At 48.3% G+C, this 27,152-nt stretch overlaps 2 protein-coding genes across 6 annotated transcripts; one reads left to right on the top strand and one right to left on the bottom strand.

Annotated features, from left to right (window-relative positions):
• ckap5 (cytoskeleton associated protein 5) lies at nt 1-27,106 on the bottom strand. Of its 5 annotated transcripts, XM_028431302.1 has the most exons (45): nt 25,627-27,106; nt 25,337-25,524; nt 24,923-25,048; nt 17,484-17,554; nt 16,303-16,496; nt 15,846-16,052; nt 15,470-15,641; nt 15,260-15,392; nt 15,070-15,170; nt 14,535-14,648; nt 14,274-14,378; nt 14,114-14,203; nt 13,555-13,719; nt 13,317-13,445; nt 13,065-13,229; nt 12,891-12,983; nt 12,577-12,687; nt 12,281-12,373; nt 12,012-12,197; nt 11,821-11,915; nt 11,549-11,732; nt 11,330-11,469; nt 11,058-11,232; nt 10,858-10,971; nt 10,654-10,782; nt 10,378-10,572; nt 10,164-10,296; nt 8,541-8,623; nt 8,174-8,287; nt 7,510-7,632; nt 7,015-7,164; nt 6,734-6,937; nt 6,522-6,657; nt 6,027-6,220; nt 5,770-5,942; nt 3,602-3,772; nt 3,408-3,528; nt 3,052-3,231; nt 2,777-2,964; nt 2,636-2,705; nt 2,376-2,564; nt 1,924-2,040; nt 1,770-1,853; nt 1,474-1,692; nt 1-1,169 (listed from the first exon to the last, which is right to left on the bottom strand). In XM_028431302.1, the coding sequence occupies exons 4-45, from the start codon at nt 17,538-17,540 to the stop codon at nt 921-923; spliced, it is 6,045 nt and encodes a 2,014-aa protein (XP_028287103.1). In that variant the 5' UTR covers nt 17,541-17,554; nt 24,923-25,048; nt 25,337-25,524; nt 25,627-27,106; the 3' UTR covers nt 1-920. The 5 variants fall into 5 exon arrangements, with proteins under 5 accessions (XP_028287103.1, XP_028287102.1, XP_028287106.1 ...); XM_028431301.1 differs by lacking the exons at nt 24,923-25,048; nt 25,337-25,524; nt 25,627-27,106 and adding an exon at nt 22,774-23,619; XM_028431305.1 differs by lacking the exons at nt 24,923-25,048; nt 25,337-25,524; nt 25,627-27,106 and adding an exon at nt 22,774-23,619 and having other exon boundaries at nt 1-1,166.
• cstpp1 (centriolar satellite-associated tubulin polyglutamylase complex regulator 1) lies at nt 22,278-24,955 on the top strand. The gene is made up of 9 exons (XM_028431310.1): nt 22,278-22,466; nt 22,551-22,653; nt 22,909-23,039; nt 23,190-23,274; nt 23,456-23,541; nt 23,615-23,822; nt 23,901-24,010; nt 24,095-24,158; nt 24,260-24,955. The coding sequence occupies exons 1-9, from the start codon at nt 22,424-22,426 to the stop codon at nt 24,426-24,428; spliced, it is 999 nt and encodes a 332-aa protein (XP_028287111.1). The 5' UTR covers nt 22,278-22,423; the 3' UTR covers nt 24,429-24,955.
• Nucleotides 27,107-27,152: the final 46 nt, after the last annotated feature.

Raw genomic sequence — 27,152 nt, 5'->3', positions numbered from 1 at the left:
TGTTGTTAAAAAAAAGACTTTATTTATCACCATGGATTATACAAGGAAAGCAAGAGCAACAACTTAAATATAAAAACCGTGTTATTGTCTTTACTCCACACACTGACTACAGGACAGATGACTCGTCTTCGAAGCAAACTATTCACATGAGAACATAAATACAACATGCCATGCTCCTCACGCCTACACACACGACGGCCGGCTTCCTTCAGAGCTGCACAGCGGCGGCCATGTTGGCTCTACAGTCCTGTTAAATAGGTGACAGTGTTAATGGCGGACTTTACGTACAGTATTTACAGTGCAACACACACAACTCTGCTAGGGCACCTCCACTCCTCCAAAATAAAAGCACCAACTCCAACCCACTTCAACAAGTCTGAGCAGCAGGAAGAGCTGCGGCGGCTCAGAGGCCACACGGCTCTGCTGTTAACCCTGATCGTGGTCCAGCCGCCATCAGCACCACGCCGAGCTGGAGCGCAGCTGTGGCGGTGAGACGTCCTCCTGCGGCGCAGCCTCTACTACAGGAGAGCCAGGACCCCACACAGCCGCAGAATCACAAAGTACGGCGACCGCGTCTGACCACAGGGGGGCGCCTTGTTCACACAGCTGTGGCCGCAGAGAAGTAAATATGTACAGGTGGATGAAAACGGAAGGAGGAGCTTGATGTGGTTATGATGCAGAGAGGGCGGGGACAGAGCGAGCACAGCGACTTGCTGATCCTGTACTCACACATCCGTCAGTGTGAGCATGTTTCCTCGCAGCTAAGACAGATGATCTGAATGAGGGGTCGGGGGGTGAGTTCTACTGATGTACAGGCACGGCGGGTGGAGTCTGGTATCCTTTTATTTTCTAGCAGAACATGAATATAAAGACAGGTGAGTTACAAAGGTGGATGCCGTTTCCTGCTGAGCGCCGAAGCCTCACTTCCGCTTGCTTTTTATCCGCTCCAGACGCTTCCTCAGGTCGTCCAGGTTGGGCGAGGACGAGCGGGCCTGTGTCGGGGAGCGCGAGTTGTGTTCCTGCTGGTGCAGCTCCCGAGACTCTTTCAGCTGCGACAGCTTGCTTTGCAGCATGTCGGTGGACGACGCCACTGACGGCTTCGGGGACAGCAGGGAGGACATGGCGGGCTGCTGCAGGGGCTCGTCATCACCTCCTCTGTCCTCCTCCTGCTGGGGAGCAAGACAGAGGGCAGAAATCAGATCAGCACGTCTGGTGGAGCCGCTTCATGATCGACTGAGCAGCACCGTCACTCCTTCAACTCCATACCTGTACTTTTAATACTTGAGTACATTATACCACAGATTACTTTTAATACTTAAAGTATGATGACTAGAGAAGACTTCCACTCCTGTCATGTTATGGTGGAGGTTCTGTACTTTGACCCCTAGTCTGAGTCACTGGTACATTTCGGTGATTAACACTGGTGTGTGTGCGTGTGTGTGTGTGTGTGTGCGTGTGTGTGTGTGCGCTAACCCTGTCCGTGTTCTCCAGGCCACAGCTCTGTTTGAGGATCTTCAGTCTCTCGTAATAAACGGCAGGTTCCACATGTTCAAAGTATCCCCTCCGCTCGGACTCGATGAGGCTGAGGCCTTTCTCCACGTAGATCTGAAAGAACTCCGACGTGTTCTTGAGGAAAGGCTCCAGGTCGGTGTCGGGGTACTTCTGCTTGTACTCGTACAGCTCTGTTAAACCCTGAAGGGGACAGAAGCGTCACTGCACACTCCCCCTCTGACACAGCTCCTGTTCGGATGTGTGGGAGCAGCACTCACCTCTCTGCTGTTCTCCTTGGAGCCGATCTTCTTGAAGATCTCAGTCAAAATGTCACTGGCCTTTGCCTTTGAAACCCGGTCGTCCTGCACACAAACACCCACAGTAAAACAGCTGCTCTGTGTGTGTGTGTTTTACTCCTGGGTACAGACCCACCTTCTCGTGGTCCCTCTTGACTCCTGACAGGTTTCCAGAGAGTTTTACGATTCGCCTCAGACTCGCCTCCAGGTCAGACTCATTACGGTTCTCTATCATCGACATGTGGTCGAGGATCTGATTAATAAGATAAGACATACAGGTGATCATTACTCTGGTAATTACTGCAGGAACTGTACATTCAGTTTCAGACATCATGCTCCTGCTGTTTCTCACTCACCACCACAAACTATTCCACATTGAAATCAGTGGTTCTTTAACTATGAGCCATGTACTGCTGGCAGCACTCAGGCTCCCTCCAGTGGTGGTGAGAGGAACTGTTGCTGTTTAGCACTTTGGATGCTGCAGCACAAACAATTGAACTCAGGCACCAGCAGCTTTAGCTTTCAAACACACTGGGCCATCTCCTTTAAGAGTGTGTGTGTGTGTGTGTGTGTGTGTGTACACGTTACCTTGGCCCCAGTGTACTTGACCAGTGCATGCAGCAGGGTTTTGAGCGTCCTGTGTGGGAGGTTGCTGGACAGCTGCTTGAGTTTGTCTTTGGGGAAAACCTTCATGAAGTTGTGGATGTCCAGGAGGATCCGGTCCAGGTTGATGTTGTTGATGGTGTCTGGCAGAAAGCGCATCAGCCTCCACAAACACTGAAGACACACACACGGGTCAGTTTGACGTCTCCTCAGTAAACAGGGGTGGTGACGTCAGGTGTCCTTACCTTCATGAAGAGCTCAGAGGACATGGAGAATCCAGTGACCAAAGAGTCCTGCAGTAAAACCAGCACAGCGCTGCAGAGAGACAGAAGCTGTCAGGCTGCGGCTCTACACTCACACAGTCGGGGTTAAACCGCCTTACTGACCTCATGATATTGGTCTGGTCAGAGTTTTCCAGCACTCTGATCACCAGCAGGTTGATGGATCTGATGACCTGCTCTCCGTCCTCGATGTCCTCTACTCGGCTGTCCAACAACAGCATCACAAAGCTGTGCAGCAGGTCCTTCAACACACCCATGGACGCCTCTTTGGCCAGTGTCTCCATAGAAAACAGCTGAGAGACGGACAGCACATTAGCACCTCCTCACAGCCCTGCAGGGTGAGTGTGTGTGAGTGTGTGTGTGCACACTCAGTGACTCACCGACACCATGTTGCAGATGATGCAGCTGTACAGTTTGATAAGGTCCTTCTTGTCCAGCTGGTCGTTGGCCATGTGTGTGTTGTAGATAAGCCTCAGCTGCATGACGGTGGCGATGAGGAACTGGTCGATGTGAGCGACCATGACCTCCGCTTTGTCCTCCTGCTGCAGCACCTCGTCAATCTGAGGGGAAACATGCCACAACTAAACCCCTCACAGTGGACCGTTTTAAAGGTGAGGATGCAGAGTGTCTACAGGAACCAGCCGACACAAGCACGGCTCTGATTAGACAAAGCCGCCACGTCTACGACAGAACAAGCAGGCAGCGCGATGTCAGCTCAGTGACACGTGTGACGTACCTGTGCCAGCGCCTGTATGCTGGTGTTGATGTCGCTGCTCGCCACCTGAGAGATGACAAAGTTGATGGTGGAGGCGGTGCTGTAGTGGAGGTCATCATAGTGGAACCCAAAGGGCCTCGTCCTGTGGGGGCAGAGTCACATAATCAGAACCTAGCCCGTGTTTCTGTGTGTTTCAGTGTCCCAGTGCATCGTACTTGAGTTTGGGGATGGGGATGGGCTCCATCATCCAGTCCAGGTCGTGCTGGATGAGTTCCGGTAGTTCGTACACACGGTTCCTGTCCATGTCCGCCTCGATCGTGTCCAGGTCCAACTTGAACTCCTTGGGGATGGAGGTCTCGCTGTGCTGCGCGTTCTGACGGGCATGGCTGCATGGAGGAGAGGACGGTGTGTTTAAGACCGGCGTGTTACAGATCAGTGCTGCTCAGCTCCAGACCGGACTGACCGCCGCCTCTGAGGACTGACTGGGGATGTGAGGCTAACACAAGGAGGGAATGGCTCATCAGAACCACAGGAACAAATATGGAATAGTCTGGAATAGCCTGAGGAGTGTGAATATTCTGATCATCTGAACTGGAGCCGATCAGCACTGATCTGAAAACAACAAGCGTGTGTCTCTTTGCAGAGGAGAGGACTCAGGACATGAATAAAGGAACCGACAAGACGCAGCAGAACTCAGCTGACCGACGACATGAGAAGCAGCACCATGTTGTGTGACACCTTTGTAAATTCTAAACCTTTTAAGTTTTTTTTCCTCTAAAAGTGTTTTGAAAGTTCACTTTTAGCGGACGCCGTCTGCCCGGCGTCCCAGCAGATCTCAGGCAGTTCTTTGTATAGTATGACACAAAGATAAAAACAATGAGACGTTTCACAAAAACAAACTGGAATCAGTCTGTACATCAAGGTTTGTTACCAATAGTAGAAATAATAGAGGCTCCTCATGCTATAGATTCACGTTTGAGTGAATCTTGTTGGGGTTAACTCTTTATTTCTGGAGGAGTTTTAACTCAGACATGTAGAATAAAGAGGTCTGATCTGATCGTGAGGGTAAACTGTGACATCACACGTGACTGAGGACCACTGGATCGCCCACAGTCTGGTTCTTCCTGTTGTTACAGTGTCTGGCTGTGATGAGCTGTCATTATGCAGAAAGCGTGCCTTTGAAACCTGCCTCATGTCTCTAGTCTACCTTCAGTTCTTTTGTTTAACCCTTTAGGGGAACGAATCAGAAGAGAAGTGGTTCACCTCATTCTGAGGTACAGCAAACACAACATGCACAGGTGAGACAGAGGGAAGCTTCAAAGGGACGGCTGGACATGTTGGACATCAGTCTGGTGCTTTAATACCATCATGGTGCTGTAAGGAGCCCCGACAGTCTCCATGACTGGAAGCACAGCTACATGTCACATGTCACGGCCAACTTCTCTGCATTAGTCTCATGAATGATGAGCGTTAGAGGGGGTTCAGAGGGGAGCTCTTACAATGACAACACAACAAAAAGAGGTGGAGGAGGAGTTGGTACTCACATCCTATACGTGCGATACATTATTCTGCTCCAGAAAGAGAGGCAGGCAGAGCAGAGAGGAAACCACACAGGAAGAAAGATGAAGGGTTAAGAGACAGACAGGCTGGTTCACAGACACAGGAGAGGATTCAACTTTCCCTCTGAGACTAAACATGCACCTGTGAGAGCGACCCGACTGGCAGAGAGTCAGTCAGGCCGGGACGATGGAGACGAGGAATGAAGTCCAGTACAGGACACGATGTCAGCATGCTCATGTCAAACAGCTGGAGGAGACTTTCAAACATTTCACAGCAACATGAAGGCTGCTCTTGCTGCAGTGGAACATTTTCTATACGCTCCACACGTTCCACAGAAACACTTGATATATGACCGACAGGTCGTTGATCCAATCAGACCCAGCAGGACATCAAGCTGCTGAGGGTCTTTGAAAGCTAGCAGCAGCTAGCATGTCTGTAGAGGACTTTCTTTACCAGCAATAAAACACATTGAAGCTTTAGCCCAAACTGGTATGAGGAAACTCGTAAGACCTATGAGACCGTAAACCACCCCACTGCTCATCACCCGTTACTCCGACTTTGATGGAAAATGTTGATCAGAGGCGAGACTTTCTTCAGAAAGTTGTAAAATAAAGACAAGCTAATGGGACATAATTTTCCCTCCGAGGCCTGAACGTGGCCTCAGGGGCAGGACTGCGTGACCCAGAAAACAGATTCCCTGATCAATCATCACTTGTGCTGCATGCAGCAGCTGAGCGAGACATGCATGTGACCAGAGAACACAGGCTGGTAGTTTCTGCTTCTGTTACACATCTTGTGGACCTGGGAGTCAGACGGGACCTACTTGAGCTTGTTGGGGTCCTCCTGTGCCGGCTTGCGGATTATAGTGGCGTTGGGGTTTGTTGGAGGTTCTCTCTGGGGCCTCTCTGTCACAGCCTGCTTGGGTGGAGCTGCTGGAGTCTTCTTCACTGATCGCTTGATTCGCTCCTCCAGCATGCTCATGTCCTTCTCTGACAGCTGGAGGAAGAAGAGGTGGAGCCAGTCAGAGCAGGTCTCAGGTTACATCTCACCAAAATATGACGGGACTCATTTCCATCTTACAGTTCCTAACAGTTTGTAGACCTGGTCCCCACAGACATTGTAGGCGGCCACCACTGCGTTCAGCGCAGCGTTGCGGACAGACGTGTCTCTGTCACCAATGTGGACGGCAATGTCCTTCAGAGACTTGGCTGGAGTCGGCTGGCAAACATTCATCCCGTAGCCTTTAATCAAACAACCCAGCTCCTCCAAACATTCTGAGGAAACAAATGCAGCTGTTAGAACCATTTCAGAGGTGGAGGCTCCAGGCATGGCCCAGCTACACCCCCACTGAATCCAAAGAGTGTCACACAAACAGAGTTAAACAGGCGGGGTGTATAAATATTAAAAGGACCTGCAGTTTGTGGCCCTCCCAGCTCAGGAGGTTACTGCTTGGTCAGCATCAGTTTACAGTGACTTCATGAAGAGGCTCTTTACTCCAAATTTAAATTTAAATGTGTGGAGCTACAGCGCAGCCTGGTGGAAGGATCACCTTCTGGGTTGCTTTGAAGCACATACCAGTTCTCTGTTTGGAGTTCTTGGACTTGGCTCCTTCCATGAGGAAAGGGAAGACCTTGGACGCAGGGTAAACCTTGCACATCATACCCAGGATGGCTCGCACGTCTTTGCGGACCACATCCTTCGATTCTCCGACCTGAGAAAGGAAAGAAGAGACTCAGCAAGAAGAAGCAGGTTTATAGCGGCATGCAGGATCCTTCGTGTCCGCTCACCTTGAGAATGAGGTAGGGGATGAAGGAGTTGGCCTCATACTCCGTCAGGTGATAGTTCTCTCTGTCGAGCATGGCAAACAGCAGCTTCAGATACTCCAGCACCTTCATCAGGACAGTGGTGTTGGTGTCATAGAAGCGCAGTGTGAACCACTTCAGGATCAGGTCCAGACAGCTGAGGGTGGCCTCGCTCTCGCTCTCCAGCCTCTGTCAAACACAGACCGTTACAGACGCCAGGCTCCAGCTGACAGACCCACACCTGCAGAAACATGAGCCGCCTCTACCTCGATCATGACGCTGATGGCCTTCACGTGTCTCTGGAAGTCTGAGTGGAACAGCTCATCCAGCAGCCACTTTGCTAAGCAGGTGGACATCTGAGCTTTCAGCTGCTGCAAGTATTCATCGCGAGGAGTGATGAAGTTCCACTTTAGAATCTACAGAAAACATTTCATCTAGTCAAACATTTCATCTAGTGGATTAAAACACATAGCAGCCCCGAGCAGACAGGTTGAGAGGCTCCACAGAAACACAGCTGATGTTTCCCTTATGATGCCAAAAAACGTCACTATGACTAAAATCTGGCAACAGCATCAGATCCTGCTGGATTTGGGGCTTCAAGGGTGCTGAATTTTACTCATGTACAAGTGTAGTATGGGGTCTGATGTTTCCCCCCTGACCTGAGCTACTTTACACACCAACAGGAAAAACCTCCATACTTGAGCGCCTCCTAGGGGGGGTGGCAGTACACGGTTTGTGTCCATGTGTCCCCGCTGCAGTACCTTTAGCTGTTTCTCCTCTTTGATCCTCTGCTCCTTGGCGTTGGGGACCACGATGAACATAGGTCCTGATTTGTCCTCCTCATCCTTCACGGCTTTGACAGCAGGCTTCTTAGCAGCTGGACCCTGAAAGGCGTGCAAAGGCCACAGTGAGTAAGCCATATGAGGACGTCTGTGGGTGTCACCACGCTTTAAACTGGACAGGAGGGGCGTGTGTGTGATGGTCTGCATCCACAGGAGCTGAGGACTCACACTAAACATGTGTTTCTGATCTTTTCTGACACTACAGTGTACAGTAAGCATTGTATGGCTTGTAGCCATGACTGTTGAAGGGGAAGCGCGTCCACAGGGTCTGTGGACACGTACCATCAGTGACACCAGAGACGGGACATGAAGGGGTGTTACACTGAACAGATTTCAGTGCAGGTTAACACATATCCATGCAGTGGAGACCAGAAAACATCATGTCTGTCATCTGAGCATGCACACGCTGCACTGTCACACCTACAGCTGTGTGCATCGATTATACAGCTGCACAGTCACCATATTAGTGATTAGACAGACGGGATTAGAGGGCCAAGAGAAGCTGGACAGGGGTTAACATCTGTCCACAATCCTAAACACATCCCGGACAGTCTCGCTGCCAGGACACCTGCTGCACATCTACCTTTTCCCTGTTAGCAGCAGCTGCCTTCCCTTTCGTCGGGGGGTTTTTGCTACCATTACCCTGCTTGGCCTTGGAGGGAGGGGGAGGGAGAGATTCTTCTGGGGGGGAGGATGGCTGAGTGGGTGAAAAAACACATGTTTACACTTCATGGTGGTGAAATGGCTGAAAACAAAGAGGTGTGGGCACAAATGAACTGTACATGCCTGATGTGCACACTAGGACAGTGAGATTTGACATGTACACTAAGCAGCCCTCTCTCATTCCATTATACTTGAACAGAGAGAGAAATACGTTCCGATCACATCCTAAAGAGGTCTTTACATGGCAGCCCTAAGAGAACATCATATGTGTATGAATCCAGACATACCTTCTTAGCAGGCACTCCCCTGCCTTTCTTCATGTCCGGTTTACTGTCCACTGCATCCTCACAAGCAGGCGCAGACCTGGAGGCTGCAGAGGACAAACGTTCAGTTAAAGTGATGCTCTGCTGCAGCAAAGACGACAAACCCTGACTGTATGTAGAGAGGAAAGAGGGAGTTTGGTTTTCCAAACTCCAACAGACAAACAGTCTCACAGTAACGGACTCGGTGTCTGTGGCTCTCGGTCTGTGCTGCGTCTGTCTCTTCTCGTTTCTTTTGGGGATCAAGGAGTCTGGATCCAGCTCTCCTCTGTCAAATGTTTGTGGCTGAAGACAGAGACTCCAGCAGCTCTGCACAGAGACTCGTCTTCCTCACGCTGACGTCTGGGCCTCTCAGCTGTCTGCTGCTCATATAAGGCCTGACAGTCCCAAATCAAGCTACCACTACCGTGTGGAAAATGAGGAGTAGCTAAACCTCTTTTTTCCATTTCAGAAAAGTTCTGAGCAGACATTTCTAGTACAATTTCGTATCACGGTTCTGAGGTCACGGTTTCCGGTTCGGTTTACAATGTTGAGGTTTTTTCTACTTTTAACACTCTGGAAATACCAGAGGAGCACAAACTATATATCCTAATTATCCAACATTCTCCATATTTAAGAATCAGCTCAGTGTTTCCTCTATCATTATATCAGTCAACTTCATTTCTTTTTAATTTCTATATAGCACCCGATCATAACAGAAGCCATTTAAGAACCTTTCCTATAGAACAGGTCTACACCTGGTTCCTTTATTAAACAGCTCATGTTATTTATCTTATTTGCACGGCAGCATGTCATTTCTCTCTGCGAGGTTGTGCGTTTACAATTCAGCGCTGCTGTCTGCGCACAGAGGCACGATGTGTGTACACACACACAGACACATGCACAGACACACACACCGAGACACACAGACACACAAACACGTGTGCGCACAGACTCCCATCGTCGGACAGAAAACGACATGCTAGTTGGATAGACTGAGCTCTATGACTAGGCTAAGCTATGCAATGCTAACGGTACTGATGTCTGTGGTTTTATTTTTGCCATTGAAATATGCTGTTTACATCCCGCTCTGTGAACATTGATGGGACCACCGGCAGCTTTGCGCACGATTGGACGCAGAGTGCTGTGGGTCTCTGCTCTGCCTGCAGCTGAACCTGCTGCATGAAGCTACAGAGACTGACCGGCTGTGAGTGTTTTGAGGCGGGGGAGAAGCTCACGGCTGCTGCTTGTCGAGGACAGTAGCCTGACTGCAGAATGAGTTCACGTCAGTCTCCAAACGTCACCAGAGAGAGTCACTAGTTACTTTTGATTAAAAAAAGTTTGGAAAGCCGCGAAATGCAGCGAGAGAGACGCCAAGTTGCCAACACTCGTCTCCATGCTGTGGTAAAAATGTCTCCCTGTATTACTTGATGCGCATGTCCAGAACCGAACAGAACACGCGCCCCGAACCGAAACACGTGTACCGAACGGTTCTGATTTTTTTTTTCCTGAACCATCCCACCCCTACCGTTTACATAAACAGACCTAAAATGTGCCACTCTTTGTATTTCAGCTCTGGTGCTTGGCTGTAATTTGGACTCAAACAACAACCTGAAGCAGCTCTGCTGGGCTCTGGGGATCCTTTCCCTCCTCCTCCTCCAGATTTGGCTGGAGCTGCAGGTTTAGCTGGCATCACTGCTCTGGCCTTTTCCAACATGGCTACCACCTGATCCTTGGAGGCGGGCTGAAGAGAGAAGACAAAAAGGGGATCACTGCTGAGTGCCTAAAGGTGTCCGTCACTCAGCTCAACATGTCTGCTCAGTACTTTGAGTTTCCCCGTAGCCTTGTTCATCTTGTCGTATCCCAGGTGCATCATGAAGGCAGGCAGAGCATCCTGGGCCTTCTTCCTCACATCTCCGTTTCTGTCCTCCAGGCAGGTGTAGAGCTGAGGGATGCACAGCATCAGATCACCTGGCACCGTCCTCAGGGTGGGCAGCTTCTCTGCCAGCCATCCTAACAACTGGGAGATAAAGGGACATGAGTGTCACGGTGGCTCAGGAACACTCGGGATGAGACAGAAGTGTTGCTGTAGTATGAGCACCTCCTGCCGTAGGAAGGGATTCTCTCTCTTCAGCTCATCAGCGAGGTCCTCCCCCTCCAGCCAGTCCTTCATGCCGGTCTGCTCCACCCAGGCCTGTAGAGTGGTCATGGCAGCCGCCCGCACGTTTGGCTGCAGACAGACAGGGACATTTCCTTTACTACTTCAGTCATAGAGGACAAGAGAGCGTCATCACTGACACTTTACCTTGCTGTCTCCCAGAACAGTGATAACGGGGATTCCCAGAGCTTTAACATGCTGCTTCAGTCCAGGTCCCATGGCTGTAGCCAGCTGCTGCAGAATAGTCAGAGTCTGCTGCACCTGGGGACCAAAAAAACAAAAAACACTTTAATAAAAGCAGTAAATCCTTAAAATACACAGCAGTGCTCTGAAACAAAGGCTCTCACAAGGATCTTGTTGCTGTCACCGAGTCGCCCTTTCAGGGCCAGAGGCAGCTCTCCGACGTTGGCTGTGATGAACTTGGCGTCTGAGATAATGGCTGCGGTCTCATCCAGACCTTCCTTCCTGGTCTTCCAGTTCTTATCCCCGATTTTAGACACCAGATCAGATGTAATCTTATCGCTAACAGAGAAGCGACACATCGGGTTTAACTAAAGTAAACAACATCCATCTGTATTTTCTGAGTTGTGAGGACCTCCTGCAGCATGCTTTTGGTTACCTGATGTCTGTTCGGGGCAGCAGGTCCATGATGTCCTGTCCTCCTCCATCTTCATCCTGCTGCTCTGCTTCATTGGCCTCCTCCTCAGCCGCCACCTTCTTGTTGAACCTGGTGGGAGGAGGTGGAGCCTGGCCCTGCATCTGTGAAAGACACACAGCACACACCGTAAAGAACAGTCCACTGAGCCATGAAGGCCTGCGGTTGGTGCAAAGCTCCCACCTTCTCAAACTCTGCATCGATCTGTGCGAGCAGCGCCGGCTTCTCGTCTTCGAAGAACATGCGCAGAGGAGCGCCCATGTAGAGGTGCATGACTCCCAGCAGGGTGATGGCTGCCGTCCGAACGGCGGGGTTGGTTGCTCCCAAAGCCGTCTTTACATTGTTGATGAATCCCTTCACATTGATGCTACAGATTGGAGGAATCAGACATGTAACAGTGAACTAAATGCTTTAAATAAAAAGAATGTAAAGCAGTGGCCAAGACTAAACATTACCCAGTGAAGCCAAACTCCTTCATGGCATTAGCCAGCCAGTTCAGAGCCTCTGCCTGGTTTTTGGGGTTCTTCTGTGCAAACGCCATGGACACCACCTATCAAATAAAGAACATTCATATTAAGCATCCATTGGCACCATCAGGTCTGAGGGGATCAGTAGGCCTTCACAGAAAAGAAAAATTAATCGGAACCTGCTCAGCGGTCCACGGCAGTGAGCAGGCCTCTCCTATAGCAGTCAGGGCTTCTTTGGCATTTCCACCACACTTCACGTCTCCGACCTTATCCACCAAGCCGTCCAAAACCACCAAGGCCGACGTCTTGGAGAACTGTCCCCTCTGAGCAACAAGAGCCACGATGTGCAGCTTCATCTGCATCACCTGCACAGACAGAGGACAAAGCCTCATTAGACCCCAGAGCAGGATTTGTGTTTCAGGGCTTCTCATCTCTGTGCTTCACTCACCTGGAAGTTGGTCTCCTTCCAGCCTGGCTTCTTGGCCAACATCCTGACTAATGCCTGACAGGGCATCACTGCCTTGTCCATGGTCTCAACAGCCTGAAGGCACAAATGAACCCAAGATGAACATTCCAGCACATGATGGAAACTTTGATCACTTTGATTCAGTTTATCAATTGTATTAATTTCATGAAATAAATAGTTCTAATCTAATAATCTGCAACAACTCGAGACTTTCTGAGCTCCAGCTACAAATATTACAGTAATGATGAGCGCCCTGACAATAATTAAAAAGTCTTTACCCTCTGGAACTCCTCCATACTGGCCAGTCGTTCTTTCCAGTTGGCTGAGTCCAGCTGCTGTAGACAGGTACCAGGAAGTACACCTGCTGCCAGGTCCTCACACACCTCAGGCTGAAACAACACACAAACACAGACTCAGGTATATATCTCTGTAGGGGCTCTGCTGCTGCTGGGTGAATGTGTCCAATCAGAATGGAGGATGCTGTGAAGAGGCTCGTGGTGGCGCCGCTGACTGTAGGACCTCTTATAATGAAAAAAACAGAAACATTTTAAGCCCACATTTGAGCAGGAAAGCCACATATTAAGAAACTCACCGACTGCTCCGCCTCAGTGATTTCATCCGAGGCCTTCTTGGTTTTTCCCCCAGAAGCAGCCGGTTTGCTTTTTTTAGGCGGAGCTGCTGATGGCTGCAGAAAACAAACAGAAACAGCTCAGGTGTGACTGCAGGTCGGTCACGTCATGAGTTCTGTTCAGAGCTGTGACTGTACCTTGCTGGCAGCTGCAGCTTGTGTCTTCTTAGGTGGAGCAGATGTTTTCGGTGGAGCTTCAGCAGGAGCTTTGGCTGCAGGTTTCTTTTCTGCTGCAGCACCTCCTCCTCCCCCTGCCCCCTTCTTCCCTCCAGGTAGCTCCACTTTATCAGCACACTCCTTAATCTGCAATGAGTGAATGGACCAGGGTCAGCGTGTCAGAAGAAGCAGCAGCGCTCTGCTAGCCCGAGGTTCTCCTCCACTGATCGTTACCTTATCCAGTTTGAGTTTGTCCAGGTCGGCCAGGAAAGGGTTCACAGCCTTCTCTCCAACCACTTTCATGGCTGTCCCCAAAGCTTCAAAGGCGGCATCACGGACCTCCGATGCAGAGTCGTTAACTTGCTGGAAGTTTTAAAGAGGAAACAAAGTAATGACTCCATGGAAACATCCATCTGATATTATGGTGTCTGGTGGGGAGGGGCTTAAATCTCCACAGGTCTATCCATCGTACCTTGATGAGAGCAGCACAGAGCGGCTTGAGGACGCTCTTGGGCAGCGTGGCCTGTTTGCAGTGTCTGAACGACCGGGCCAGGAACAGGGAGGCCTGTTGTTTGATGGAGGGGTTCTTGTTGTCCATCACAGCCAGGATGTCCTCGGACAGGTTCTGCAGAGTCGTCTGGGGCGAGAAAAGGCATCAAATGTACAGAAAAACATCACTCCAACTTAGAGGACACTTAAACACATTAGAGGCTGCAGAGTGCTCTGTGAGTACTGGCTGTAATCAGGTTAGGAAGAGGAAGTGCATTTAAACACACCGACAACAACAGCAATACAGGTTGGCCTGATACGCTCCCTACCCTCAGACCATTCAGGATTAGTACAGTAAGCTCAATGCACCCAATGTACATAAAGTCTTTAACATTCTTCTGACAGCATGTATGGTGCCATACATTCTGATTATAAATGAATTTTCTGTATGCGTGAGATGATTATTTATGTGCACGCCAGCAGCCGAGCTACTGCTGTGTTTCTGCTAATAATCACTTAATGAATATGAAGATGATGCTCACAGTGAAGAAGATGGCATCGATGGCCTCCTGCAGGGCCTGCACCACCTGAAGCTTCTTCTCCTTGAACTTCTCCAAAAGAGTTGGAACAACCTACGACATACAGAGCTCAGATTAGGGAGGTGTTCCCCTGGGTTGTGTTTTAACCCTGCTGATCCCTTACATGTCCTGCATATGTTCCAAACTTCTTCCTAAGGCCAGTAGCCAGCCCGGCCAGACATTTGGCCGCCATGGCCACCAGAATCACGTTGGCATCTTTCCCCACAACCTGCAACAGAATTCAAATTAAAAGATGTTCCTGCTGTCCACATAAAGACGACCTGATGGACTGATTTACTCTACAAGTCCAGACGCCTTGCTTCAATCTTCTCTACGTATTATGACCTGGATGAGTGAGAATCTTCATCAACATGGAATGATTTACCTTCTTCAGCGCTCTGACCAGGTCTCCATAGTCTCCGTTCTCTAGTTTGGGGTTCTTGGTGAGGGCCTCCACGGCCTCCAGAGCAGCTTTTCTTTCCTGCCACTTCTTAGCTTCCTGCAGGAAAATAAAAAAAAATCATCAACATCATGTTTCCTTTATTAAACCTGGCCCAGTCAGTGACTGATGCTCCAGTCAGTTCATTCCCCTCCTGTAATCATTACAGCTCAGTGAGGTCCTGACTTATATAACCGGACAGTTTCTGTATAATATAGATCCTTCTGCATTTCATCGGCTTTGATAAACATGAAGGAAACGTGTGTAAATCAACATATTGAACGACAGAAGCAGCACCTGTCAGATTATTCATGTGCATTGACCTTCTATTACAGGTCAGTAGGCCTACTGCTGTTCTCCATGAACCCCTGGATGCTCATTTGTCAGATATATCACTAAAGTAGAATCAACAGGCACAGACGGCTATCTGAGGCTGAAGAAAGTTCAGATGAGAGGATTTTCAGGCAGCTTCTGAACTTACGATTTCTTCATAGAAGTCTTTGGGTAACTTTGACAGAATCTCCACGGGTTCCAGCAGATCGTAAGGGTCCACCGCCACCGCCGGTTCCTCCTCATCCTCTCCTGCAAGAGAAGAGAAGACAGACCATCACAAAGGATGTTCATCACTGAAAAACCAAACCAGCAAAGCGGTTTATTCAAGTCAACATTACTGTCGGACTGGTCTCCTCCTTGGGCCTGTTGCTGCTCAAACTTTGCCTTCAGGTCCTGTTGAGAGCGCAGGAAGCGTGTCTGTTTGGCAGGAGATGAAGGAAGCTTCACCCACTCCTCCTCCAGCTCCTTCAGCTGCAGACACAAAAAAACACCAGGCTTAGTTTAACCTGCCTGACAGCTGAACAGTTGTGTGTCGGTGTGGGCCCCACCTGTACAGAGTTAATGTTCTGCAGTGAAGGCCTGAGCGCGTCTCGGATCCACTTGTAGATTTCTACTGCAAGCAGCTTGGCTTCATCTCTGACCAGCTTCTCTCTGGACTCAAACTGTTTGGGCAACACCTTCACGACTGGTTTCAACGTCACGATCTTAGACCCAAACTCACTGCAGGAAGACATGCAAGGCCATGAGGTGGAGGACACAGACTGAGCTCTTTTTTTACTACTTCAGTTTGAATCCTGCACACTAATAACGAGCTTAGACGCTTTAAAAACCTCCTGGACTTCTGCTGAAAACTCTGGTCTTTGTGTAAACCTAGTTAGCATAGCTAGCATGTGTGTGCTAATTCAAGCAGTGCTGAATCCTGACCTGAGAGCCTTCCTGAGCGTCTCAATGCAGGCCACCACAATCTTGGGGTTCTTGTTGTCGAATCCTTTCAGCAGCTCATCCTGGACCACCTCGGCCTTCTCTATCTCAATGTACATCAGGCAGATGTCTGTGCCCAGCTCTTTGGCCCGCGCCTTTGGCTGGTTGAACACTTTGGTCACAACACCTGACACCACCTCACCGGCCGTCCTACAGCAAAGGAGACACAAACGCAGCCAGTCAGCCCACAACGAGTCTTTTCTCTACAGAGTGAAATTCAGAATTTTAGAGTCCTCTTCTGAGAAGGGGGTCAGGGAAGAAACCTGTTAAACTGTGATGAGCAACAAATCCTATTCACCAAACCTCATTTCAAGTCACACATAACCAGTCACATGACAGAAATCCCCCACCCCCACCCTGAGCACTGTTTTCAGAAATCCCAGTCTTCAGCATGACTTACTTGCCGGCCATGTGGGCATTCTCGATGAAGGCGAGCGCAGCTTCCAGGCCTTTGAGTTGAGCCACAGCATTTGAGTCGGTCACAAACTTCTTTACCAGTCCCAGGTACTTCCCCCATTCAGGACTCTTCTCATCTTCTATTCTCTGGAACAACTTCAGAGCTTCTTCATAACCACCCAGTCGAGCTTTCCACACCTGCAGCAGGGAGGAGTACAAGCAGTTAAACACAAAGTTTTAGTTTCCATTAAAGAAAGTGAACAAAGACAGATGAAGAGCTTTTCTGCTCCTGAGTGAAGACAGAGGTCTGGGTAACAGACGGAGAGGTGACCTACATTTACAATGTGAGACCATTAGACATAATTTTAAAGAGAACTCATTATTCACTTATTTGTGAGTCTCTTATCAGAGAGGTGGCCTCTTCAGTCAGCAGCACAGGGTCAACATTAAATCCACGCTAAAGCCTTCATTACCCAGAGCTTCAAGCTGTGGTTTGATTAAAAAAGGCTTTTTCCTGTGAGGTTAAATAATGAAGCCGGTTTGCCCGTGGTCAGTCTGCTGGGCTCTTCAACAATGATTCAGCCGTGGAGTCACATGCTCAGAAAAAAAACAAAACAAAAACACCCCCTCAGAGAATCCAACCCAATAACGCTCTGGAGGTTTTAAAACTCAGGGACCAGTGAAACTTTCCCGACATGCTGTGATCAGTTACAGCTCATGGTGTCATTGCCTATAGATGTCTACAACACTTCATACTGGCGTCATCGATTAAAGCCCGTTACCAACAGTGTAATCCTAAACAGCAATCCGTGTGGGGATAACAATCCAAAAACAAGGTAAGCAAGTTAGAAGCAGCTAATCAGGCAGAACTGCCGCTTTAATCCCTTTTGTCTGCGGGTGCAGAGTGTCCTGTCTGCTCAGACACATATCAAATGTAGGTTTGATTGTATTTCATGAAAGATATCTGTAGCTGTTAGCATCTCAGAGCATCCCACAGCAGGGCTGCTGCCATTAAGCTGCACTTCATTCAGTCTGCTTCTGTTTGTAATTAAAAATGATAATAATTCCTTAATGTTTACTTAAGGAGAGTTTATCTAATATAAGCAGAAGTCGAAGAACCTTCAGTCATGATGTGATCTGAGGAATACATAATGAACAGAACACATTAAATACTGAGTATGTTACCTTGTGTTCACATTTCTGGTCGGTGGGAAGCTTCATCCACTCACTGTCATCCCCCATGGTGGCGGTCGGGGCTGCAAGACAACAATAACACACAATTAGAAATGGATGAATTTAGTGTGTTTACAGCTGAAATACTGGTACCAGTGGAGCAATTAACCCACAAACGTTGAGACGGTCTGATATAAATTGAGTGACTCCATGTTTGTAGTAGGGTTGGGCGATATCGGCACAAACATTAATCACAAATAATTGTGGCGTTTAGCCGATAACGATTAATTGATGACAATTGCACTTGCATGTTTTTGACTCTAAATTGCCACATTGTTCTAAAATGATACTGACAAATCATCAGTCAAGTTAACTCCTTCATTCTAACAGGTGAAGCTGGTGAGTAGTGATTAGGCCCAAACCAGCCATGTTTGAAATATGTATTGATAACAGATGCACAAACTGCTTCAAAATAATAATGAAGCAAACATTTAAAGTCACTTTGTCCTTCAAATGTTCTTATCTTAAGGTCACAGAGCAGTGCATGTCAACATTAAAATTAAACAGCACAAATAAGTTCAGAAAAGTCACATCAGTGTAAATGAACCTGTGACTGGAATATGTCCCACACTACTGCATGTTTTCACTCATACGGTAGAACAGCAGCAGAAAAACAAACAATTAAATGTTTGTGTGTGCAAATCAACCTGCGTTACGTCCTCTCAGCACTAAGTTTTTTTAAGGAGCACTATGACTAAACGTATCGCTGATTCTCGGCTGAGTGGAATTCTTTTAATATATGCTGGAGGAGACTTCGCTGTTGTAATGTTTTCCCATCTTAGATCGGGAGGCAGCTTCTCCAGTCGGAGTTCATTCTTTTAATATGCGCAAACATCTAGTTACTATGGCAACAACCAACACGCCACGCTTCATACTACCGCTGTAGCTGGCGTTGTGGCCTCGCTGCACTTTCTTCGGCTTTCTTCGCACTCCGGCTTATGGTGACAGACGTTGAACCTCTGTTAGGAACGTGCTGCTCCGCATCATTTCGCTGAACACCACTGCCTTCCGCCATTATTGTTATTGTGGGCTCACATGTGCGCGCTTGCGGGTGATGGTGAACACGGTGAAAAACGCGTCATCATGACGAGGCACTAATCGCCGTAATCGATAAGTGGCAAATATTAATCGGTGACAGTTTTTCTGATTAATTGCACACGATATACGATTTCGCACAAGCCTAGTTCGTAGGCAAAATTCTGCTGGTTCCAAGGAAGTAACAGGATTGAAATAACATTGTTTTATGATAATCATAAAAATGATGACATTCAGTGCACGTTCCACTTATTTTTCCACATGGAGTGGGTACAATAATGTTGAACTTGACAAAACATCCACACATTGGTAAGTTATTTTACTGTAGTCCTATTTATTGGTTTGCCCGGATAACCGTCTGAAAACATCAATGATGAAGAATCAGGACTGAGCAGAACACATCGTATTCCTCAGAGCTTCCTCCAAAGCCATGACATCTCAGAGCAGAGGTTTACTTGTAGTTCTGTTCACCATCAGAGCACCGGGCCCCTCCCCAGTGGAGCCAGCTCCTGGGTTCAGGAGGCAGACATGCGGCCTCTAAGGGTCAAACCTTTCTGAGCTTGGTAAAGCTGGTGGTGACTGAACAATCACTCTGGGACCTCCCATGATGCACTGAGCACATCTACAGAGAACACAGCTACACGTCAGCTGATGAGAGTCACATCAGAGTCAGACTAAATAACAAGACGCCAGCACAGAGGGTTAAACAGGAGGCGCACTGCAACACAGACAACGCACTCTGAAGAGAAAGTCCTTCCATCAAACATGCTTCGTCAGTTTTGGTCAATAAACCAGACTCTAACTTGTGTCGAGTCATTCGTCCACATATCAATCACTTCCACTTCAAAACATGAGCATGTGATTGTCTAATGCACATTCAGGGAGGGGCTCCGGGTTCATATTTCACATCGATATAACCCAGTCTGGTAAACAGGCTGCAACACTGCTGCCAGCTCGGAGCCGGTCCGACACAGACGAAGCACAAACAGATCAACAACGTCTTTCTGAGCAACTGTGCTGAAAGTGGTGGGTAAAACAAAACCTGAGGCAAACCTCTGAAGAACAACACACTCCAAACTCCAGCTAAACAATGCTACTTTAAAGAGTTCTGGATTATTCATAAATGAGGCACACATGACCCAACAGTAACTGCTTCTTGGAGTAGTTTTGCATCAAACCCCAGGCAGCAGCGTATCAATGACAGGTTCAAGCACCGCCACCAACATGTTCCTGCACACACACCCAGCAGGTAACAAAACCCCCACCCAGACCAGCCAGGGGTCTAAGACCGGGGTTAACATGAACAGGTATCTGCCTTTCTACTGTGGTCATACAGTCCACTGATAAACACACTGAACACCGCCAGTAGGACCTGGACCACCGCTGGCCCCGGAGTCAGGGTCCACAAAACCAAAATGTGACAGACCGTGTGACGTCAGCCATCACAACACCAGGCTGTAACTGTACTGACCTGCAAGCCGCCAAAATACTGCACGAGAATAATAACCCCAGCGGGGCCTCTATGGGTTCAGACTATAGACTCAAACCCGGATTATATTCATAATAGGTGGGAGCAGGACAGGTGTGGGGCTGATGTCATGTATTAATGATGGATACAGAAATATGATGAACGTGGCCTAACTACAGACAACACACACACACACACACACACACACACACACACACACACACACACACACACACACACACACACACACACACACACACACACACACACACACACACACACACAGGGTAACCACAGGTGCCACACCGAGCCGCGCAGTGACAGGACTGGAACTGCTTGACATTAACCCTCTCATGTCACTGCTATCTATATGCTGCTAAAGGTAAACAGTATGTATCTCATCCCGAGGCGCTCAGCGCCTGGACGGCACCCTAATGATGAATTAGCAGCCGTGCTAGCAGCTAACCCCTTTAACTTGTTGACAGCCAGGTTATTCCCAGTCCGACTTAACCTGGGAGTGGTCCGCATCCTAACCAGCAGAGCTTAGTTACCAGTCAGATGAGCGCCATTAACTCGCCAACATAGCAACAACAGTGACAGTTGATGGTTAAACGGACGGTTCTGCTTCAACCTGCTCCGCCATTAAAACGCACGGACAGCTTTTATCTGCGTTATGTTAGCTGATCCCATCTGATAAAGACGTATGACGTTTAGCTAACGCTCACATCGAACGCTCATTGTTTGCTAGCAGTCTGTAACGGCCGTTAGCTGCTCAGAGAGCAGGCTACAAGCTAACCCTCCATCCGCGCCAACACAGCCAGGCCTAAGAACGCAGTTCACAACGACAGCTGCACCCGCACAGCAGCTTAGCATGCTAGCTCCGCGTCCAACAGCGCAAACCCTGCAAGAAAGAAGACACGTTAACACGGCCGGGGTACCTGTTCGCGTCTCCGGGAAAGATGATCAGGTTGTAGCCCAGTTAGTGGAGGGTGATGATGAAATGAGCACAGCTCAGCCCGGCCGAGCTTTATACACGCGCTGAAAACGCGCTGCAACTGACACGGAAACCTCAACAAGACTTCCGGTACAAAATAAGACGCAACACAACACGCTTAATTTATTTATTACTATGTCTTCTATAGACAGAATCAATGAATTAAGACGGCACGGACAGTCGTTTTAGTTGTGTGTGTACCTGTCTCTGTAGTCTGCGCGTGTTGTGCTTCAACGTTGCGTACGAATTACACGGCTACTTCCGGTATGGCCGCTGCTGAATATATCCGACTTGTTGCCACTTTTTGAAATGACTCCAAGGGCGGAGAGACATGGGAGGGGCGGGGGCCGGGCACCACCCTGACTGCACCGTGTCAGTGTCCGTTATTAGCCCGAAATGTCCGACGTGACCGAGCGCAGAGTCAGATACAGGCAGGGGCGCAGCAGCAGGTCATCTACACGCTGGGTTTACACCCAAAACAGCTGCATTTAGCTCTAACGACCGTTCTAACACACTTCCTCATATGTCACTAGACAAAGCCGGTGATTGGTTGTATTTGAACTATGCTCCGCCCAGAGAAATGAAATTCGTTTGCTGATTGGACCAGTTCATGTATTGTTCATGCGGACAAGAGAGCTGATTGGCTGCCCTGAAAATAAGTTTCTCCCTGCGGCTTCATATTTTGTATTTACCGATCCGTGTTCTGATTGGCTGCGTGTGTATTTCTTTTCATTATATGTTTGTTTCTCCACCATTTATGCATGTTATTGTGAGAAAACGTGTAATACAGACTGAATAAAGAACAAAATAATGATTAATATGTCGATGAAGATTCTCAGTCCTCCGGGTCATTTTGAAGTTCTTGAATAAAAATAAATAAACAAATGATTGACACATCTTATTAAACTACTTTAGTACAAATGTTAAATGTCTCAACAGATGTTGAGTCAAAAGAAGTCTTTGGACAACATTTTTTGTATCTTTGCAAATATATAAAATATATGTATTATTATAAACTATAATAATAATGGTTATTATCATTATTATTATTATTATTATAGTTTATATAGTTTATAATAATAAATATATTTTATATATTATATATGTATATAATATGTTGGGTTATAATAATAATGATAATAATAATAATTATTATAATAATAACTATTATTATTATTATTATTATTATTATTGGGGGAACTGTCGTGTGCCGTGTTGTTGGGGGCTTTAGTAAATGTGACTCACAACATCCGGCCGTTTCCATGGAAGCCCACCATGTCAGGGCAGGTAGCTGCAGAGCTGAATGACTGAACAGTTTATTTACCTGTTATAGCTGCACAGATTATAGATCCGTATGAACGTCGTGTTATTGATGATCGTTTCAGGCTGATCAGAATGAACCGGTTCAGTCCCGCCGTCCCCGCTGATGAGTACCTCTGTACGTGTAACCTGCTGTTAGCGCTGCTGCTAGCTCCTGGGCTAACAGCCGCCTTTCATGTCTGTGTGTCTGTTTCTCCTCCAGCGGACAGTAACGTGCTGCTGTACCTGAGCGACGCAGTGGCGCAGCTGCTGGACCACAAAGAGGAGTACACGCAGTTCGGAGTGATCCGATACTTCGCTGAATAGTACGTAAAGTTAACAGCTAGCTAGCTTTAGCCGTGAAGACCTGTGAGTGCAGGATGCCAGCCTGTCCGGAGAAAAACATATAAAGGTTTTAAGAAGAATACGTGAAAAGGATTAATCACCTGTACACACACAGAACCTGTTGACCTCTGAGAGACCTGTCACTGATTTCCTTTGTGGTCAGAAAGTCTCTTTATCAGAGACAGGTGGTCCAACCCACTGACGCCACCTCTGGGTTTGTTTTTGTGTGTTTGTAGCTTCAGCAGTGTGAAAAACGGCAACCACGTCCTCTTCAGGGAGTTTAACTACATCAGGGCCACTCCTCACAACAGGGCCTCCTTCGTCAGAGTCTTCTGGAGATGCTACAGGCAGATCGGCAAGAGCGGAGGTGAGGAGGAGACACAGCAGCTGTGAAACATCAGCCCTGTTCTCAGGATAACCATCGGATCTGACACACTCAGAGCTGGGGAGCTGGTTCTGGGTGGAGGGCTGTGTTCTGCTGCAGCTGAAGCAGGTCTGTGCTCTTGTTGTGTTTCAGACTTGCTGTCCATGCTGGAGTACAGGTCTCTGCTGCAGCTGCTGTGTCCAGACTTCCCGGTGGAGTTGGTGCAAAGTGCAGCCAGGTCAGCAGGAGTCCTTCACCACAGAGACAAAAAAACAAGAGGCTGCATGTGAAGGGGTTTAAAGGCTCAAACCTCCGCAGACACCACGCTGCAGCAGACCTTTAACCCCTTCTGACCTCTGAGCACCAGGAGTGTTTGGAGCTTCTCTCAGTTTTGCTGATTTTGTTCTCTGGTTCTGTAGAATCGTTCTGATGGATGATGCCATCGACTGTCTGATGTCTTTCTCCGACTTCCTTTATGCCTTCCAGTTGCAGTTCTACTACCAAGGTACGCCACCTGCTCACAAGGCACTGCAGTCACGTACGCCTGATCAGTCACTTCCTGTCTGCTGTGCTTGCAGAGTTCCTGGACAGCGTGCTGCTGATCTACCAGGATCTGTTAGCAGGGAAGAGTCCCAACACCGTCATCGTCCCCACCTCCACCTCCATCGAACAGCTCCCCTCTGTGGCTGCCGAGGAGATCGACAAGGAGGAGCAGCAGCAGGATGGGGTGGAGACATCCACCCTGGCTCAGTGCATAGACGCCCTCTGTGACAGGTTTAAACACAGGTACACGTTCAAGCTGCCACTCACAGTCTTATGTGTGTGTGTGTGTGTGTGTTCTGAGCTGTGTGTGTCTTTGTGCAGTCATCCCTCCAGGTCATGTATGAAGGAGGTCCTGGAGCAGACTGACAGAGTCTCATACTACAGCTTCCTCATGAGTCTGGCCAAAGACGAGAGCATCAACCAAACCATCGGTGAGTTCAGCTCAGGTCTGTTAAAGAAGCACCGATTCATTCTGTCCACCTGGGGGCAGCATAACAAGCTCTGTGTTTCTGCAGGGGCGCTGCCCAGCAAGGCAGAGCTACTGATCGACCCCGAGATGGACCAGGAGCTGGACAAACTGTGAGACACACACACACACACACAGATAGACAGACACACACACGTTATTCCTTCCTGTATGTCTGAATGGCAGTCAGCAGTGTTCCTCCCCTCTCATCCAGAATTGCTCAAATCTCGGTGAGTCCCAGCAGTAACAGCAGCGGCAGCGCTGTGGGCGGCCTGAAGGAGGTGCAGAGGAAGGCCTCCCCGAGGAGGAACATCCACCACAGGAGGAGGATAGAGGTGGAGAGTGACGGGTCCACGGAGGAGACTGACTCCTCTGAAAACTGAGCTCCACCTTGAAGGGCAGGTTCTGCTGTGAGGTGCTCCCAGAGGCGCGTGTGGTGGAGGCTGCTGCTGTCACACATCATGAAGTGTTACAGAGCAGATGCTCAGTGTGTCTGTAGACTTCCTGTCAGGATCCCTGCTGTCGATGTTACATATTCTGCCTGTTGTATGTATGACGTGTGTCCACACAGAGCGCCTGTCCACCAGTCTTAGTTATTTAATGCATCTATTTCCTGATGAGGCTGCATTAATGGGAGATTCTTCCACAGCTGAACATGAGAATATTTATCCATCGCTGCTGCTCTGTCATCATAATAAATGACGTTTAATGTGCTGTAACTGAAAAGGTCCTATAAGCTGAAAGCTGTGATGTCATCAGACTGACCTCATTGACCGGCTCATCATCACTCTGTGTGGATCCTCCAGCTGCACTCTCACTGCTCTGTGTGTGTGTGTCCTCATGTATTTATTGTTGGAGAAGGATGAGCTGTACTCACACTGTGGATAATAAACTGAACTGTGAAGCCTGATGGTCTCTGCAGAGTCCACGTCACATGATCCAAAAACAGCACATCCACACTGGCTGCTGTCTCCCAGGGACGCCTCCGTCCAAAGACTGTAAACTGAATATTAGAGGACAAAAGTATTCACTCAAATATGTGAGTAAAAAACGTTCCGAGGTTAGAGTCCAGAGTGTGGGGGGGGGCTGGGCTCAGTGATCAGTCGCACAGAGAGGCCTTTCAATGCAGTCATAAAGGTGATTTATTAACATGAATACCTGCCATTAGTCACCCGTCTGTGCAGCTTCTCATCATTTTATAACACTGACATCATGCGCTGTTACACCGAGGTTTGGTCATACAGTACTGACTCCTATACAAACATACATACAGTTTCTATACAGCATATACCTATAATGACGGGTTCTGTACAGTCGGTCCAAACAGTGTTGAAGTCACACAAGTGGAGGATGTAGAAAGGACACTTTCTGGTGGAGTAACTTCACGGCCAGGGGTGGTTGCCATGGAAACAGACGAAGGGATATCGCTTCCATGGCAGCCATCTTGGATGCACAGAGTCATGTGCAGATTGATTGAAGCTGAAAGGAGACAGCTGTCATCACTACACCAGAAAAAAAAAGCAGAGGCACTTAACAGAAAACACGTCGGGCTCCACCTCCACTGACTCCACCTGCTCAGACCTGATCAGCAGGCCCGCCTCCCCACAAACAGACGCCTCACAAAGGACAGCCTGACAGGTCCCGTTGGACTGTCCCCACAGCGCCCCCTAAGGGACAGGAGGGTCAAAGAGTACATTAGCTAGATAAGGACTAAACAAAGATCCAGGGTCAGTGTTTAAAACTCATGTTAAAACATGTCAAATTCAGTTTAATTAATAGTTCATTACTGCAGGTGGAGGACGGTGCCGTGCTCCGCGGGGGGCTCTCACTGACTCAATCAGGCTCTAACAGCTGACGCTGCTTCAGATCTGAGCAGACAGTTTAAATCAAGCCTCAGTGCACACATGACCACACAGTGAACCTCCCACACACACACACACACACACTGTGAATTGCACGGCGTCGTTTTGGCCTGGTTCTAACAGAATCAAAGGAAAGACTCTGTGCTGCATGAAGGCTCGTCGTTTGGAAGAAAAAGGAAAAGCAGCAAAGAAAAAGAAATGAGGCACCTTCACAGCAGATTGTCATAAAGTCTGGGCTTAGAACACACGGTGAGATATATCGTCTGTCTTCATGTGCGGTCCAAACGAGCAGGTCCAGTTCAGAGCTCAGGAAGCTCCTCCTCACTGCAGACTGTCAGGAACATGCAGCACGGCCTCCTTCACAATGTCTGCAGGTAAAAGCCTCTCTCACCTACAAACCCCATCAGAACATCTGGCTGCTTTATATTCATGCAGAGTCAGTGAAACAGCTAAGAAGGACGGCCTCTGCAGCACAAACCACGAAGCTGCAGCTTCTGTCTTTACATCCTGAATCTAATCAAAACATCTGATCAGCTGCAGGTTACAGGACGTTTCTGAATAAATGTGGATATGAAGGAAAATCAGTACTGTTTAGGAATATTGTGGTAAATATCTGATCAAACTAGGAGGAAAGGTTCCAGGAAATGAGCTGGAAAAGCAACAACAAATCCACCATGTAATGAAAGGTCTGAAAGAGAAAACGTCTCACACTGAAGTGTCTCGACAAAAACGCTCGCAGTGCCACACAGGGCCTGGTGATCAGGGCCGGGTCATGTGCCCTGGGCTCTGACATGTAAATGCGCCCAGTGGTTGCTCTGGAGGCTGTTGTGGTGTTGTATCAGTGTTGTTTGTTTGTTTGTTTGTAGAATTTGTGTCTCTCTGTTTGTTCTTGCATCATATAGAGGTTGTTTTGCATCAGCTGCACCTGACAGACCTGCTAACCAGGCTGATCAATACAATGCTTAATCAATTATCAGTAATCAGTGACCATTGATTTAAGGGATTAATGTGGCTCCATGCAGATTAGACGGTGAACAGTTTGGAGGCTCTAAGCTGAGCTGTGTGTGTAAAACACTGCTTTTATTTGGTTAGGGCTGATTATTGATCACTGATCAGTTAATAAATTTGTCTTTAAAACATTTAAATATATATTAGCTGCAGGCTAGTTAGCTTTTAGCACCACTCATTTATCAATATTATTATTATGGGATAGAAAACATTAAATAGTTTTATATAGGGTGAGCT

The sequence above is a fragment of the Parambassis ranga genome, chromosome 19 (assembly GCF_900634625.1).
Source record: "Parambassis ranga chromosome 19, fParRan2.1, whole genome shotgun sequence".
In the NCBI taxonomy this organism is placed as follows: Eukaryota; Metazoa; Chordata; class Actinopteri; family Ambassidae; genus Parambassis; species Parambassis ranga.
This window is presented reverse-complemented; position numbering and strand designations above follow the sequence as displayed.

What these genes read in the sequence shown, in the direction of transcription:
- ckap5 (XM_028431302.1), bottom strand. Translation starts at nt 17,540, where the DNA reads ATGGGGGATGACAGTGAGTGGATGAAGCTTCCCACCGACCAGAAATGT. An exon ending in TCGATGCCATCTTCTTCACT is followed by an intron (nt 13,720 to 14,113) that starts GTGAGCATCATC and finishes TTCTCGCCCCAG; the next exon opens with ACGACTCTGCAGAACCTGTC. An exon ending in CTGCCCCGAACAGACATCAG is followed by an intron (nt 11,233 to 11,329) that starts GTAACCAAAAGC and finishes CTTCTCTGTTAG; the next exon opens with CGATAAGATTACATCTGATC.
- cstpp1 (XM_028431310.1), top strand. Translation starts at nt 22,424, where the DNA reads ATGAACCGGTTCAGTCCCGCCGTCCCCGCTGATGAGTACCTCT. An exon ending in CCCCGCTGATGAGTACCTCT is followed by an intron (nt 22,467 to 22,550) that starts GTACGTGTAACC and finishes TTTCTCCTCCAG; the next exon opens with CGGACAGTAACGTGCTGCTG. An exon ending in TGTGACAGGTTTAAACACAG is followed by an intron (nt 23,823 to 23,900) that starts GTACACGTTCAA and finishes GTCTTTGTGCAG; the next exon opens with TCATCCCTCCAGGTCATGTA.